This window comes from Myotis brandtii, unplaced genomic scaffold (genome assembly GCF_000412655.1).
Source record: "Myotis brandtii unplaced genomic scaffold, ASM41265v1 scaffold315, whole genome shotgun sequence".
NCBI classification, from domain to species: Eukaryota; Metazoa; Chordata; class Mammalia; order Chiroptera; family Vespertilionidae; genus Myotis; species Myotis brandtii.
The window spans coordinates 1,774,690-1,791,973 of NW_005362075.1; the positions used below are offsets into that span (position 1 = coordinate 1,774,690).

Below are 17,284 nucleotides of genomic sequence, written 5' to 3' on the forward strand. Positions count from 1 at the left end.
CCGATCACGGCAGCAGGCAGGCAGCTTCTGGGGTTGCCCACAGGGGCCTGGATGGCGGCTCGCGCTGGCAGCTCGCGCTGTCCCGCCCTGCCTGCAGTATGCAAATTAGCCGCCATCTTTGTTGGCGGTTAATTTGCATATCTGGCTGATTAGCCAATGGGAGGTGTAGCGAAGGTACGGTCAATTACCATGTTTGTCTATTATTAGATAGGAAGGATATATAGGTCCTATCACACACACACAAAACACACAACACAGGCGGTGGTGGGGAGAGAGACAGAGAAACATTGATGTGAGAAAGACACATCGACTGGTTGCCTCCTGTACCTACCTCGACCAGGCCAGGCATCAAACCTGCAACTGAGGTACAGGCCCTTGACTGGTAATTAAATCCGAGACCTTTCGGGGTAAGGGCCGACACACCTCTGAGCAAAACCAGCCAGGGCTAACTCTACATTTCTTGAATAAATAGATTACTGAGGGACTCTAGAAGGCTTGATGGTGATTTTCCCCTGGGGATTTAAAGATAGCCCTATATGTAGGTCATTGTTTAAATCAACATCCATATAGGTTACTCTTAAATCAGAACTGTTGAATTTAGGAGAAGGAAGTTGTTTATTCTATGAAGTTTGAAAATTCTTCTTATATCTGCCTGAATATATAAGTACATAAAATGAAAATTTTAGTCAATTTGAAAGATAGGTCTGGAGGAGACTATTCTTAGTTGTGAAAGAGTGGACATTCATTCTAAGAATGACTCTATATTTCTTTTTTTCTTTTTTTTAAGGTGGTTTTAGGTTAACTTCTCTGTAAAATTTATGTTGAATATGAGTGTTGAAGAAAAGAAAGCATTCTTTCTTACTGGTCTAGACTAAAGGGTCTTTCAAATTCAAAAATTAGATACAGTTGTAAGATTTTTTTTTTTAGGGGCTACAGAGTAGTCTTGTTTCTGTTCCATATGTATAATAATAAAAGTGTAATATGTAAATTGACCGAATGGCCGAACAGCGTAACGACTGTCCGGATGACTTTCCGGACGATGCTGCAGCTGCAAAGGCCTACTCTTGCACGAATATTGTGCATCGGGCCTCTAGTACTTAAATATTTGTACTGAAGAATGGTACAAGTAATCTAAAATAAAAGGTATTTATCAAGTAATTTGTATTCAGGTTTAACATTGCTAATTTTATTCTAATTGCTAATAAGAACAATAACTTTATGACTAGGGATGTGAGGAATGAGATTTCATAATCAATAGGAGTTATTATATTTGGATTTCAGCTAGGTTGAGCAAAAGCTTGGAGATAGTACCAGAAGATTCTACTTGGGTTATATCAATAAAGTTTGTGGCAATAGCGGGTAATTAGATATAAGTTGGAGGACTAATTTCCACAATACCAATAAGCTCATGGTTTAGAATTTGTATTTGAAGTGCAAGATTAATGGAAACGTAATTAATTTTGAACACAAACACACAAGGAAATTTGGGATACTTAAAAGATTGGAGTAGATAGAGACTTTAAAAAAAAGAAAAAAAGGTTATTGCCCCAGCCGATTGGGCTCACTGGATAGAGTGTCTACCCGAGGATTGAAGGGTCCAGGCTTCGATTCTGGTCAAGGGCATATACCTAGGTTGCAGGTTCGATTGTGGTTGGGCGAGTGCAGGAAGCAACCAATCAATGTTGCTCTCTCACATCAATGTTTCTCTCTCTCTCTGTCTCTCCCCCTCTCTTCCTCTCTTTAAAAACGAAAAGGTTATGGCTTTGAGTGAAGTCATCAGGTTGAGAACAAGGGATTTAGCAGTGGTATAAAACAACAAGTAAATTTCACTATGGGCCTATCATTATCTACTTAAATATTGAATATAAAATACTGTTTCAGAGTTAGCATTTAGAGTTGTCTAAACCAAAATGTTTTTCCTCTTATTACCTGTAAGCTTTTATTTTATATTGTTTTATTTGCAACTTTAAAAATATTCCTATGCTAATGAAAAGAAAAAAACATATTTATAATCCAATACCAAATGATTAGGAATTAACTATACTAGTATAAATGCATTTTTCTTCTGTTTTTTACTAGTGCCGAAAACATTTGAAGAGTCGGAGGTTAGTCAGTGCAAAACAGCTTGGTGTGGATAGAATTGTAGATTTTCAATTTGGAAGTGATGAAGCTGCATATCACTTAATCATTGAACTCTATGATAGGGTAAGTTAAATTTGGGGCATGGGGCGAGGGAGAATTCATCATTATATTGTTAATTATTCATGTAATAGTGCTGTAAAACATGGGTGGGGGAACATTTTTTCTGTATCAAAGGCTATTATTGATACATTAGGATAATAAGTGCCAAACAAGTTAAATACAGTTTTCCAGTTATTAACTGGAGATTAGAATTTAGGCAGATCTCAGCCATTTAAAATGGCATTATGAATGTAGGAGATGAAGATCTGAGAATTGAAGACATCATCTGTTACATTTCAGGACTACTGTGATACAACCAGAAAATAGATAGTTGTGTCATAAATAAGACAGCAGTTGAGACTCAGGGACATTGCCATGTTTTCATAGTGTCATCAGTCCTAAGAGGAAGAATACTGATGTGTTCACCATTCTTGCTCCCTGCCTCTCACTTATTCCACTGGTCACCAAATTCTTTCTTGGAACTATTTTATGAGCCACTTACAGCAAAATAAATTCTATATGCATCAAAAATTTAAATGTATAAGAGGAGGAATTTAAAATGTAGGAAGAGAAAAAAACAAGTGGTCCAATGGTCAGTTATCAAAATCAACCAAGGTCTCTAAAACAAAGGATCCTCAGTGAGGCAAGGTGACCTGGCTCTTGATTTAGTCATGTGTCTGGAAGTGTAGCCATCTTTGAAGTGGATGCTTTTTTGAAGTAGATGCCTTTGCAACCAAAGCTTAAGTTAGGTACTTTCATTACAAAAAAAGAGAAAATCCAACTGTCAGGGCTGGGACTGGAGATGAAACATAAGACCTAACCACGCTTATGTTTCCTTTGTATGATATTAATATTTTCAACTCTTTAGAATGACAGGAGGAAGATGTATAGTTGAAATAATATCAAGAATATTGTTTAATTTTTATAAACCTAACTTCAGGAAAATGAGTCTAATTTAAGGAAGATCTTTGTCATGCTCCTATGGAGTGGTGAGCAAAAAATGCAAATAGTCTGGCTGGTGTGGCTCAGCGGTTGAGCGTCCACCCATGAATTAGGGGGTCAGGGTTCAATTTCCAGTCTGGACACATGCACGGGTTTTGGGCTCCATTCCCAGTGTGGGGCTTGCAGGAGGCAGCCGATTACTGATTCTCTCATCATTGATGTTTCTCTCCCTTTTCCTCTCTCTGAAATCAATAAAAATATATTTTTAAATGCAAATAGGGGCTCTGAATAGAAATATTAGACTTAGTTTAATGAAACTAGAGAACACCGAAGACAAAGAGAAAACAACCAGAAAGGAAGACTAATTGCTCATGAAAAAAAATCAGTAGACACATTGTTAACCCACAAAAACTGAGAGACCATTTCAGAAGACAGAAATTACTGAGAAGTGGGTTAGAAGCAATAAAGAAAAATACATGGTACAATTTTATGTTTCAGAAAACTGGAAATGACAGGTGATCAAGTGAGTACCTTGCAGGTCTTTCCACAGGCCAAAGAATCCTATTATCACTACTCCCTTCTCTACTACCCAAAACTAACATTTCATGGAGCTAGCAAACCAGCCATCTTCTACAAATAATTCTATATAAAGTCTTTCTTAGAAGTATGTATGTTCCACCCAGCTGGCGTGGCTCCATGATTGAGTGTTGACTTATGAACCAGGAGGTCACAGTTCAGTTCCCAGTCAGGGCACATGCCTGGGTTGTGGGCTCTCTCATCATTAATGTTTCTGTCTCTCTCTCCCTCTCCTTCTCTGAAATCAATAAAAACATATTTTTAAAAAAGAAGTATATATGTCCCATGTCAAGGTAGGGTTGCATTATTCATAGAGATTACTAATAAATTCAGAGTCCCAAACTTCAGCAAGCTTTCTCTGTAAATTAATGCCTAGAGGAGCAACATGAATAATTCCACAGCTTTGTACAACTTTGAATAAATTTGTGTTCTTAAATGCTATACATATGTAAACAAGGAATCATAGAAGTCATGTTCTCATGCTGTTTAGCAGACTTGTTGTGTAGAATGTATCAACAGAGTATTCAGAAAAGTGCTATTAGCCACTTGGAAGGAGTGCAAACATCATTCACCCAAACCACAATTGATTTTAAAACATTTTTTCAATGTAAAAAGTGAAGCCATAGAAGTACTATGTAAAAATATGGATTAACATTGGTGAATTTGGGATGAAAAAGACTTCTAAACCTAACACTGGAAACAAATACTAATAGAGAGGACTACTAATTCTAGAACTGCATAAGGCAGAAAACACTGAACTGTATTGGAAGATGAAAAACTAGAAAAAGATATATATATTTAATTTTATTGATTTCAGAGAGGAAGGGACAGGGAGAGAGATAGAAACATCAATGATGAGAGAGAATCACCAATCAGCTGCCTCCTGCACACCCCCTACTGGGAATTGAGCCGCAACCCAGCCATGTGCCTTTGACTGGAATCAAACCTGGGACCCTTCAGTCCACAGGCTAATGCTTTATCCATTGAGCCAAACCAGCTAGGGCTGGGGAAAGATATTTTAACTTGTGCCATGAAAAGATGTGCATAACCCTATGTGTGCAATTTTCATAAAGCACTTAAGTGGAAAAAGGCAAAGTGCTTGATTAGACAGTTCAAAAAAGAATAAATACAAATATAAAAGCATGAGTACATGCCTAAATTCATGAATTACTGAAATATAAAAGCATGAGTACATGCCTAAATTCATGAATTACTGAAATATAAAAAACAGGATATTTTTCTCCCTCCTCGTACTTCCTTTTTTCTCAGCCAATCTATATTAATAAAAGGGTAATATGCTAATTAGACCAGATAGACTGGACATCTTCAGACGTCCTTCTGGACAAAGCCACGGTGGCAGGAGCTGAGGCAGAGGCAGTTAGGGGCGATCAGGTAGGCAGGCAGAGCGGTTAGGGGCGATCAGGCCGGCAGGGGAGAACAGTTAGGGGCAATCAGGCCAGCAGGGGAGAGCAGTTAGGGGTGATCAGGCCGGCAGGGGAGCACGGTTAGGGGCGATCACGCAAGCAGGCAGAGGAGTTAGGGGCGATCAGGCAGGCAGGCAGAGGCGGTTAAGGGCGATCAGGCAAGCAGAGTGGTTAGGAGCGATCAGGCAGGCAGGCAGGGGAGCGGTTAGGAGTCAGCGGTCCCGGATTGCGAGAGGGATGTCCCAGATTGGAGAGGGTGCAGGCTAGGCTGAGTCTCCCCCCGAATTTCATGCACTGGGCCTCTAGTCCTATATAATAAAAGGGTAATATGCAAATTGACCCTAACAGAACAACCGGTCACTATGACGTGCACTGACCACCAGGGGGCAGACACTCAACGCAGGAGCTGCCCCCTAGTGGTCAGTGTGCTCCCGCAGTGGCTGCGAGCACAGCAGTGGTGGTTGGAGCCTCTCCCGCCTCCTCGGCAGTGCTAAGAATGTCCACCTGTGGCTAATAAGTGCCGAGGGCTCCTGGGCTGCCATAGGGATGTCTGACTGCCAGCTTAGGCTCAATCCCCTGGGGAGCAGGCCTAAGCCGGCAGGTGGACATCCCTTCAGGGATCCCGGACTGCGAGTAGACATGGGCTGGGCTGAGGGACCCCTGTGTGCTCCCCCCCCCACCCCCTGCATGAATTTTGTGCACTGGGCCTCTAGTATGTAATTAAACAATTAGAAAGTTTGACAACCAGTATTAGCATAAATGTAGAGGAACAAAAGTGGATAAAAACACTTTCAGAAGATTATTTGACAGTATATAAGATGATTTTTAATGTTTGTGTACATAACCTTTGACTCAGGAATTTCACTTCTAGTAATTTGTCATAAGCAATTGAGACATTTCTCTTAAAACCAGTTTTGCCATTAATGAGATAAATTTTTGACAGTTACAAAAATAGTATATTGTCTGGCAACCATTGTTTCTATTGAAATCAGTGTCAATCATACTGTTGCTTCAAAGGTTATTTGGCCCTTTTATCTGGAAGCCTTAACATTTTTTGGTTTTGGTTTTCAGTAGTTTGTTGTGATATGCCTAGTTGAGTTTTTCTTTGTAATTGTCTTACTGGGGTTCATGTTGCTTCTAGAATCTTTGACTTGGGATTTTTCATCAGTTTTGGGAAATTCAGCCATATTTTCTTTTGACTTGTCTTCCAATTCACTAATTTATTGCTATCAGACAAGAATCATTTGGCATCATTTGGAATTGCTCTATTATCTGACACCTCTAAGTGACTGGTTTCTTAGGTTTATTGGGTAATGTTGGCTAATAATATATAATTTTCAGGTGTACAAGATTATAATTCAATATTTGTGTACTCAATTGCATGCTCCCCATCCAAAGTCTAGTTTTCTTCCATTACCATATGTTTGCCCTCCCCCTACCCTCTTTCCCCTTTGGTAACCACCATTTTGTTGTCTGTAGCTATGAGTTTTGAGTATCTGTTTTTATGGTCTGTTGTTCCTTTGATTTAAATTACATTGTCTTGTTTCTTGACATGCCTGGTTATTTTATTGTGTGCAGGCATTGAGTAGGAAAAATATACTGTGAGACCTGGAAAGATGTCTTCATTTAAAGATGATATTTGTTTGCTTTTAACAGGTAGCTAAGGGCACATGTAATCCCAGATTACCTTACTTTAGTTAGGAATTGAATTGATTAGAAGTTGACCCTAGGAAAGCTGGTATATTTCCAGTTTACCCCTTCTTCTGGGATGTATACTTTTGAGGTCACTACTCATAGCTGGACTTATCAGGGCTACCCCTCACCACCTTCCCCCCAAGACTTTTCGCTTGGACCCTGAACTCCAATTTTTATTCCCCTTAGTTGTCCTGTGAGTCTATCAGAATTTAGACAAATGATCCTAGGGGAAAAGTAGCCCCAAGTATGGGGATCACCTTTCTGAGTTTTCTTCTCCTAGATTTTGGTCCTGTAAATGTTACCTGCCCAGTTAGCATTTTTTTTATTTCTTAAAAGGCATGCTTTGTGTATTTTATTCAGTTTTTCTATTTTTCAGTAGGACAGTGGTTGGGATTATCTAGTAATAGTACATGAATATATTCTCAGTATATAGAGAATTAGGTAGCATTAAAATTGAAGGTTTTGCCCTGGCCGGTATGGCTTAGTTGGTTGAGCATTGTTCCATGTACCTAGTGGTCACTGGTTTGATTCCCAGTCAGGTAACATGCCCAGGTTGTGGGTTCGATTCCCAGTAGGGGACATGCAGGAGGCAGCCTATCAGTGTTTCTCTCTCTCCCTCTCCCTTCCTTTCTCCATAATCAATTTTAAAATATTTTTAAAATAAATACATATTTTTTTAAATGGGAGGTTTAACTACTCCTAGTTCAAATAAATTCCTCATACTAACGTAACATGTCTAGTGTCCTATTTATGGTCCCCTTTCTCTGCCTTGCCCCACTCCCCCAACAAAAGAAAATAAAAAAAAATTTCATTTGAGAGTTAACATCTCTAGAATTTAACTAATTGCAGGCATGTCTTAGGTTTAGGTCAATACACTTATTACCCCTTATCTGTGGTTTTGCATTCCTTGGTTTCAGTTACCCCTGGTCAACCATGGTCAAAAAATATTAAATGGAAAATTCCAGAAATAATTCATAAGTTTTAAATTGCATACCATTCTGAGTAGCATGATGAAATCTTGTGTGCCTTCCCATTCTGGCATCTCCCCTGCCAATGTGCATCATTGCTTTATTCCAAGTGTGGGGAGCACCTGCAGTGTTTTGGACAGGTTCAAGCCTTGGACTGATGAGAGGGCACAGTCCTCTCATTGACACGTGCAAGTCCCAGCTTGGAGGGCAGGGCCTTCCCAGCACAATGATAGCCAACAGCTGTAGTTGTAAGTTTGAACCTATGGTCTGAACACGTGGCCCCACGTGCCTGAGTGATGTAGGCTTGATAGAGTTCAGGTGCATGCAGTTGAGTAGGATTGAAACCCACAAGAATATTGTAAAAAACATCTTGACGCCCTTACTTTGCCTCGTGGCATCTGCTATAAAATAAAGACACAGCTTGTGGGCATCGTCGCTGTCTCTCAGAGAAGCAGCGTCCTACCGAGACCCAGCTTTCATTCTCTTGTCTGTCTTTTCTAAGCCTTTCAGCTGCCCCCACTCAGGTTTACCCTTGGCCGTGCTGGCGGGGCACATCCAAGTATTCGTGCTGTATATGTAGCCATCTCTGTTATCAGATTGACTGTCCTGTATCTCAGTGCTTGTATTCAAGTACCGTATTTTATTTAATAACGACCCCAAAGCATAATAGCAGTGATGCTGACAATTCAAATATGCCAAAGAGAGGTCTTAAAAGTGCTTCCTTTAATCAGGGGTGGGGAACGTCCAGTCCCACAGGCCCTGGCACGGCCCACAAAATAATTTGGTCTGGCCCTGCCAAGGCATTAGGGGAGAGTTAATTAAATGTTCGACCACATACAACAGGCTAATTTTTAAGTTGATGATTTTGTATGGCGCTCAAATGATAAATATCCAAATGGCCCTTGACAGAAAAAAAGGTTTCCTACCCTACTTTAAGTATAAAGATATGTGTTTGGGGAGGGGGGGCACATAGTAAATTAGAATCCAAAGTTTCAGTCATCCACAAAGGGTCTTGGAACTTATCCCCTGTGGATAAGGGGGAACTACTCCATGCTTGCAATCTAGGATAAGGCTTATATATCATACACGGACCTTTCTGGGGTTTTTTTCCTGTTTCAATTTAAACTTAGCATTTAATGATACCTAAAAATTCTTTCAGTAGTATGAGTGAATTTGTGTAGTCTTTATTATTTTAAAAATCTAAACCTTTTTATCTTGTAATAATTATAGATTTATAGAAAAGTTGCAAAAATAATACAGAAAGTTCCTATATACCTTTTGCCTAGTTTTTCTTAATGTTAACATCTTACATAACCATGGTACATTTGTCAAAACTAAGAAATTAACATTGGTACATTACTATTAATTACACTGTAGACTTTATTTGGATTTCACCAGTTTTTCTACTCATGACCTTTTTCTGTTCCAGGATCGAATTCAGGATACCCCATGGCATTTAGGATCTTTCTATTTTGAACTTTCTGAGCAATTGGCATGCATACAGTCTAGGTTCCAGAGGTCCAGTTAGTGATGAGTTTGGAATAGATATTAAGGATTTATATATGAGAGTTATGTGCTTGGGAATTTTCATAGTCACTGTGATATCAAGAGAGGTAGGTTGGTTGATGCTTAGAATAGATCATGAAGATTGCTCTTTCCTCTGTCTATACCAGGGTTTGATCTTCAAAGTTTCATGTCAAAGATTTTGATGTGTCGTTTATCTAGAATTGACCAGGCTTTGGGTAAAGAGGCTATTGTTACTCAAACTCATTTAAGAAAGTCGGTTTATTAATTTGTCTTTTGTTGTTTTGTATGTTTTTTGTTAATCCTTACCCAAAGATATTTTCCCATTGATTTTTAGAGAGAGTGGAAGGAAGGGGGAGAGATGTGAGAGAGACACATTGATTGATTGCCTCCTGCACATACCTTGACCAGGGCCAGGGATTGAGCCTACAACTGAGGTGCATGCCCTTGACTGGACTCAAACCCGGGACTTTGGCTCTATGTATTGAGCCAAACCAGCTAGGACCAGTTTATTAATTTGTAATAAGAAGTTCCATTAGGAAAGACTCTGGAGAAAGTAAGTTAAGATTAGAAGGTACTTTATTGTGTACATCAGAGTCAAGCATAGTATTTCCCAAAATATGTTCCTTGCATACCACTTCCATAAGATAATAGGTGTGCCTAGAAAAATGAGTCCCATAGTCATAAAAATTTGAGGAACTTTGAGAATAAGGTAAAAATTTAACTCTAGGACTTATAAATTTCTTTAATATGATAATGTGATATGTACATTTCCTGGAGAAGGATATGTTATATAGAATTCCCAAAGCTTACTTGATCACAGAATTCTTTTTTTTTTTTTTAATGGGAATAGGGAGAGCCATCTTACAGAATACTTTTGGGAAACCTTGGTTTAAGAAAAGCCTTTTCAGGGAAGTAACTGCCTTCCTGGAATCTTTCAGGTGTTCTGGGTAACTACACAGTTTGATTCAGTAGACATTTACTAGTATTGTGCCCACCTTCTATGTGTCAGGCTCTATAGCCAGGTCTGTTTTTCAAGTCACATCTTCCTGAACAAGACACTATATCAGTGATGGCGAACCTTTTGAGCTCGGCGTGTCAGCATTTTGAAAAACCCTAACTTAACTCTGGTGCCGTGTCACATATAGAAATTTGTTGATATTTGCAACCATAGTAAAACAAAGACTTATATTTTTGATATTTATTTTATATATTTAAATGCCATTTAACAAAGAAAAATCAACCAAAAAAATGAGTTCGTGTGTCACCTCTGACACGCGTGTCATAGGTTCGCCATCACTGCACTATATGGACTTCTATTCCAGCCCTCTGCTTTCCTTCTCCAGTTAATTTTTTGTTCTTTAAGTTAAATAAATGTTTAAAAATTTACATGCATGGTTGCTTTGAAGTCAGATTCTTTAGCAGTAGGTGCATATACTCTCTTAACACCTAGTAACAACTTCTGGTTATCTTTCTCTCAAGTGAATGGTGTTCCCATCTACTGAAGCCATTTATCTTGCAAACTGTCATTCCTCAAGAGATTGGGGCCATTTTACCATCTTCTATGACCAACTTCTAAGTAGTTGCTAAGGCATTTGTGACTATTTTCATGGATGCTTCTTTTAATTATGCAATAACACCTGTCTTCACAGTAATCAATTTGAAAGGTTGTATTCTTTGGGCAGTTTTATTTTCATTAGGTTCTTTTGGTTGAAAAGATTATGTAACAATATTAAATTTTAAAAAGTCTTTTAAACCTTAACTCTTTAGTAAATATTATCATTTTTCTCTATATTTGCCTTCTACTTCCTAAGATACAGAAATTTTTTGTCTTGCTATTTATCTGACAGTATAAACAATTTTCTACTTTTTTTTTACATAGTCTTCATAAGTTAACAGCTTATGTTGTATATCATATTTATTTATTTAACAGTTTTCCCAATATTTACATTTAGGTTGTTTCTATTTTTTTATTGTAAATAACTGCAGTGAATAGCTTCAAGCGTATAGTTTTTTGTTTTATTGAGTTATTACATTAGGCAACATTATCAATTGTGGAATTACTTAGACGATGGGTATCACTGTCTTTATTGCAACATAATGCGCCCTGGCTGACGTAGCTCAGTTGGTTGGAGGGTCATCCTGAACACCAAAAGGTGGCTGGTTCGATTTAGGTCGGGGCACATACACACTTTGGGGGTTCGATCCCCGATTGGGGCGCATGTGGGAGGCAACCGATCAATGCTTCACTCTCACATGAGTGTGTCTATCTTCTCTCTCCCCCTTCCTCTCTCTAAAAAATCAATAAAAATTTTTAAAAAGACACAGTGCAGGTGAAAATATATAAGCATACCTCATTTTATTGCTCCTCGCTTTATGACACTTTGGCTTCACCCATGTTACATGTTACGATTTTTGCAACTTGAAAGCAAGACCTTCCACCAGCAAAAAAAATTACAACTCACTTTATTGTGATACTTTATTGCAGTGGCCTGGGACTGAATCAGCAATATCTGTGATATTGCTTGGCTTCTGAAATATATATCTGTTCTGTTTTTCATAATAAGATACAGTGTTTGTAGACCTGTCTCATGAAAGTACAGCAGTAAGTTCAGCTGGTGGTCATCAAGGTCAAATACTTTCTGTAATTTCATTTCTGGAGCCTTGATGAGGTTTTTAAGAGCCTACATTTTCTTTCTCAGTTTTTAAGCTTCAAAAATGATATGGGATAAGCATTAAATTATATTTTATTCTATTATAGGGGAACATTGTTCTTACAGATTATGAGTATCTAATTTTAAATATCCTAAGATTTCGAACTGATGAGTCAGATGAAGTTAAATTTGCTGTTCGTGAACGCTATCCCGTTGATCATGCTAGAGCTGTTGAACCTTTGCTTACCTTGGAAAGGTAACATGTTTTGTTTATAAACTCATTCCATATTGTATTAAAAGGTAAAATAGACCATATGTAAGAATATAAAGAGCTGACATAAGGTATTTTATTTATTTGCATAAAAAAACTAAATTTGGACTGCTTGAACTGCATAAATGTGCATGTAAGCAATTAAGCCTTATTTGAGAGTAGCAAATGTATCTTTTTAGTCTAAATTTGGTGTTATTTCAGATGTTTATTATTTCTTGATAAAGTGAGGGGATTTATCAGCTATTCTGTGAGAAGATAGATGGATATCTTGGGCAGAGTACAAAAAGATATAGAAATTCTGATTTAGCTAAGAAAAGGGAGCAGGGTAAGATACGGTGCTAATTGTAGCTGTACTCTTCTGGCTGAAGGCTTTGCTGCCCAATAGGCTATAACAGTGTTTCGCAAAGTTTAGCATGCATTGGAATCACCTGGAGGGCTTGATGAGCCAGATTTCTGAGTCAGTAGATCTGGTGTGGGGCTCAGAATTTTACATTTCTAGCAAGTTCACTGCTAATCTGATGCTTCAAAGGCCCACAAGCATCCTGAGTTCTTATTAAATGTTTAATTAGATAAAGCCATTTCAGGTTTTAAGATATATCTCCAGGCTTCACCAACAACATTTAATTGTTATATAAAAATGTGTCTTTCATATCATATATGGGCACACTGATGATAAGCAATATGACTGAGTTAAAAAAGTATTAATTTTTCTTAGAAAACCTGGTTTTAGGTCCCAGTCTGCTGTATACTAACCTCAAATAAATTAATTTTATGACCCTACATTTTCTTACCTACAAAATGAACTAGTTCCTCTTATATTTTAGAATATTTGAAGATCAGGTGAATTGATGTGGTATTATGAGTATAAATATTGCTGTAAGGATTATTAAATATAAGATAGTAAGAGGTATGTCAATTTTGTTTTACAGACTGACTGAAATAATAACCAGGGCACCTAAGGGTGAACTACTAAAGAGAGTTCTTAACCCATTACTTCGTGAGTAATCCTACATAGAGCAATGAAATGTTTGCAAGATAGTATAGTTTTCAGAAATTTACTTAAGCCTTTTATAGTTATAGTAGAAAATTAGAACTTCTTGATAACTTTAGAAAGGAGTTTAAAATGATCTTTTGAGTAAATAGAGTTTATTTTTAAGGAAAGATAAATTTGTCATACCACATGAAGTTTGACCTTTATCTGTTAGATTTTACTTAAAAGTAATATAGTTAACCAATATAGTATGTTATTTAGCTATAACATTATGTTGCTAAATTATGTTGCTATGAAAAAAACTCCTAAATACTAATGATAGCTATAGTATTCTAAGAAATCTTTTCTTTTCCCAATATGAATCTTCAGTTTAATAACCACTTATTTTTTTATTATTATTATTTTTAATGGGGCTCAGGGTATCCCAGGATGTCTGGTACTTTTGATAATCAGGGTAAAGAAAATCCAATAATTTTTATGCTTGAGAAAATCATCACTTATTCCTACAATAAAGAATTTTTTTCTTTATTAATAGGGTATATTACATTAACCACTCTTTGGATGCTAAACCAACCTTGCATTCCTGGTTTATAATCTTTTTTATGTGTGGCTAAGTTTCATTAAATTCCTATAACTTTTGCACTGGCTTTTACAGTTTTATTGTAGTCTCAAATTTCAATTAAGTACTTGAATTGTCATTTCTAATAGCATTTCAAAATAAGTAAACTAATTGTTATTTTCCCTGACTACTGTTATTGAGTAGATCATTTATATTGAACATAAATTTGTATTATATTTTGATGTTAAATTTTATAGGAAAATTCTAAAAATAATACCCTCTGTTTTTATAGCCTATGGATCAGCTCTCATTGAACATTGTCTTATTGAAAATGGATTCTCTGGCAATGTCAAAGTGGATGAAAAATTTGAAAGTAAGGGTATGTCTGCATGACACAAGTTTTGTTCGTCCATGTTTGTTTATTTCCTTCTTTAAAACTATGAAAATTATTTCTGGGGAAGTAGTGAGTAAGTAGTTCTAGACTTAAAAACATTTGACCTGTGAGTGTTCTATCCATGTGGTATTCCTGGCTTCCTACTCTAAAGTGGCTCTTTTTCCCTGTTAATGTGTAGGTTAATCTCTTGACCTACCTTATTGCCTTTCAACTTTAGAATATTTTCCTTCTCTCCCCTAAAATTTTTTTTTTAATCCTTATCAAAGGACATTTTTAGTGATTTTTAGAGAGAGGGAGAGTGTGGGAAGGGAGGGAGGGAGAGAGCAAGAAAGAGTTTGAGAGAAACATTGATGGGAGAGAGGAACATCGATCAGCTGCCTCCCAAACGCGCTTGACTAGGGCTGGGATGGAACCTGCAACTTAGGCATGTGCCCTGACCAGGAATCGAACCCAGGACCTTTTGTTATATGGGCTGCTGCTCCTACTAACTGAACCACACTGGCCAGGACTCTTCCCCTAAATTTTAGAAGTGGTAACTGACCTTGAGATAGTCTTTGGTACAAGGCTTGAAGGAGTTGAATTATTCACCTTCAGACTCAAGCTGGTGTGTGTCTAGAAATATCAGCATTCATGCATTTAATTCTGTAAGTACGCTAGTGTAGCTATATACGTTAGGCTCTCATAACTATTTAAGGCAAAGGTGGGGAACCTTTCTTCTGCCAAGGGCCATTTGGATATTTATATCATTTGAGGGCGATACAGAATTATCAACTTAAAAATTATGTTGCTATGAAAAAAACTCCTAGATTTATTGAATTTCGAGTTCTGCCTGTGGGTTCCTTGGCAGGGCCAGTTCCCCCACCCCTGATTTAAGGGAACCTAACTTACCTGCCAGATTAGGATAATAAAAAAATTAGAGGAAATACAAAGAATTTAGAAATAGGCCCAAATATATATGGGAACTTAGTATATGAACAAAGTGCCTTTCAGATTATGAGGGGCAAGATGGAATTAATAAAAGCTATTGGGATAACAGGCTGGCCAAAACATCCTTATTTACATATGCTGATAACAAACATGAAATAACTGTATTTAATTTTCTTAAACACTCTTATAAGCACTGTCCTGTTTTCTGCATAGTTGTTTAGTAATAGTTAATTGCATCTTAATTACCACTCCTTTCCTTTTTTATTCTCCTTAGATATTGAAAAAGTACTTGTTTGTCTGCAGAAAGCAGAAGACTATATGAAAACAACGTCCAACTTCAGAGGAAAGGTAGCAGCAGCACATATACTTATATATTATAGTGGCTTTATTATTTATATTTTTAGAATTTAAATGTTCACTAAAGATCAATATATGTACATTTTTTGTTTTAGTTTAGAAATTCAACATTAGTAATATGCTTATTCTAGGGTAGGTTTTTGTTTTGTTTTGTTTTGAATTTTCTTTTTATCCTCACCCAAGGATATGCTTTCATTTATTTTAGAGAGAGAGGAAGGTAGAAAGATAAACATCGATCAGCTGCCTTCCATATGTGCACTGACTGGGTATTGAGCCTGCAACCTAGGCATATGCCCTGGCTAGAAATCGAACCCGCAACTTTTTGGTGCATAGGACATGAGCCACCTGTCCAGGGCTAGGGTAGTTGTTCTTTTGGTGGTTTTTTTTTAAGCCTCACCCGAAGATATTTTTCCATTGATTTTTAGAGAAAGTGGAAGCAGGGAGGGGGGAGAGAAGCATTGTTGTGAGTGAGACACATCATTGGTTGCCTCCGGCAAGTGCCAGGGATTGAGCCTGCCCCAAGGTACATGCCCTTGATTGGAATCAAACCCGGGACCCTTCAGTCAGCAGGCCGAGGCTCTATCCACTGAGCCAAACCAGTCTGGGCTGTTTTGTGTGGGGGTTTTTTAATTGCTGTTGATTTGTAATTTTTTGTTCTGCTTTTTTGCCTTTTATAGAAAGTATTAGGTTAAATCAGTATCAGCCCTCCAGAAAAGATGAGGAATTTGAAAATATTTCATTAGGTTAATTTTAGATAGCGAAGCACATTTTAATTTGCCAGCACTTTTCAAAAATTTGGTGATTTACATCCCTTAACAGTTAAACATCTTCTGAATTACCTCAGATCTTTTGTTTTTCTTCCCTATTCAAAGTATAACTTTACTTACCAGAAAAGTAAAGAGACAGTTCTGATTAATTACATCTAAATTTAGTCCAAATGTACCTGCCTAGTTTCTTTTTGTTTTGTTAATCCTCATCCGAGGAGATATATATAGTTTTTTTGTTTTGTTTTTTAGAGAGAGTGGACGGGAGAGGGAGAGAGGAAGGAAGAGAGAGAGAAACACCAAGGTGAGAGAGACTCATCTATTGGTGCCTCCCTACCACGACCAGAGATCGAACCTGCAACCCAGATACATGCCCTTGACCAGGAATCAAACTTGTGACCCTACTATGCCTGGGACAGTGCTCTAACCATTGAGCACACCTGCCAGGGCCCAGTTTTGTGTTTTTGTTTTTAATATCTTTTTAAAAATATGTTTTTACTATTTTAGAGAGGAAGGGAAAGGGATGGAGAGATAGGAACACTGATGAGAGAGAAACATCAATAGGCTGCCTCCTCACGTCCTTTACTGGGGATTGAGCCTGCAGCCCAGGCATGTGCCCTGATTCGGAATGGAAATGGTGTTTCATGGGTCAATGCTCAACCACTGAGCAACACTAGCTGGGCCCAGTTTTTTAAATTAATTAAAATCGTCTACCAACAAAGGAAATCTGTTTTTCTGCTGGCAGTGCTTTTGATTTATTTAAATTGCACCACATCTAAAAATGGAAAGAAGAAAGCAAAATGCAGCTGTATAATCCCACCATTTTATCAAATCACGAGTTTCCATTTTTTTAAAAAATTATTTTCTGTTTTTTTTTATATTTTATTGACTTTTTACTGAGAGGAAAGGAGAGAGATAGATAGTTAGAAACGTCGATGAGAGAGAAACATCGATCAGCTGCCTCCTGCACATCTCCTACTGGGGATGTGCCCGCAACCCAGGTACATGCCCTTGACCGGAATCGAACCTGGGACCTTTCAGTCCGAAGGCCGACGCT

The 17,284-nt window shown here is 37.6% G+C and overlaps 1 protein-coding gene across 5 annotated transcripts in view; it reads left to right on the forward strand.

The window, feature by feature from the left end:
• NEMF (nuclear export mediator factor) overlaps positions 1-17,284 on the forward strand; it is a 74,627-nt gene that overhangs the window by 7,321 nt on the left and 50,022 nt on the right. For 2 of the 5 annotated variants that reach the window (XM_005870265.2, XM_005870266.2), the window contains exons 4-8: positions 2,080-2,205; positions 12,072-12,220; positions 13,165-13,232; positions 14,078-14,164; positions 15,381-15,454. In XM_005870265.2, coding sequence (XP_005870327.1) covers positions 2,080-2,205; positions 12,072-12,220; positions 13,165-13,232; positions 14,078-14,164; positions 15,381-15,454 — 504 coding nt within the window. The remainder of the gene's footprint in view (positions 1-2,079; positions 2,206-12,071; positions 12,221-13,164; positions 13,233-14,077; positions 14,165-15,380; positions 15,455-17,284) is intronic. The other 3 variants (XM_005870268.2, XM_014542925.1, XM_005870267.2) reach the window with 2 other exon arrangements.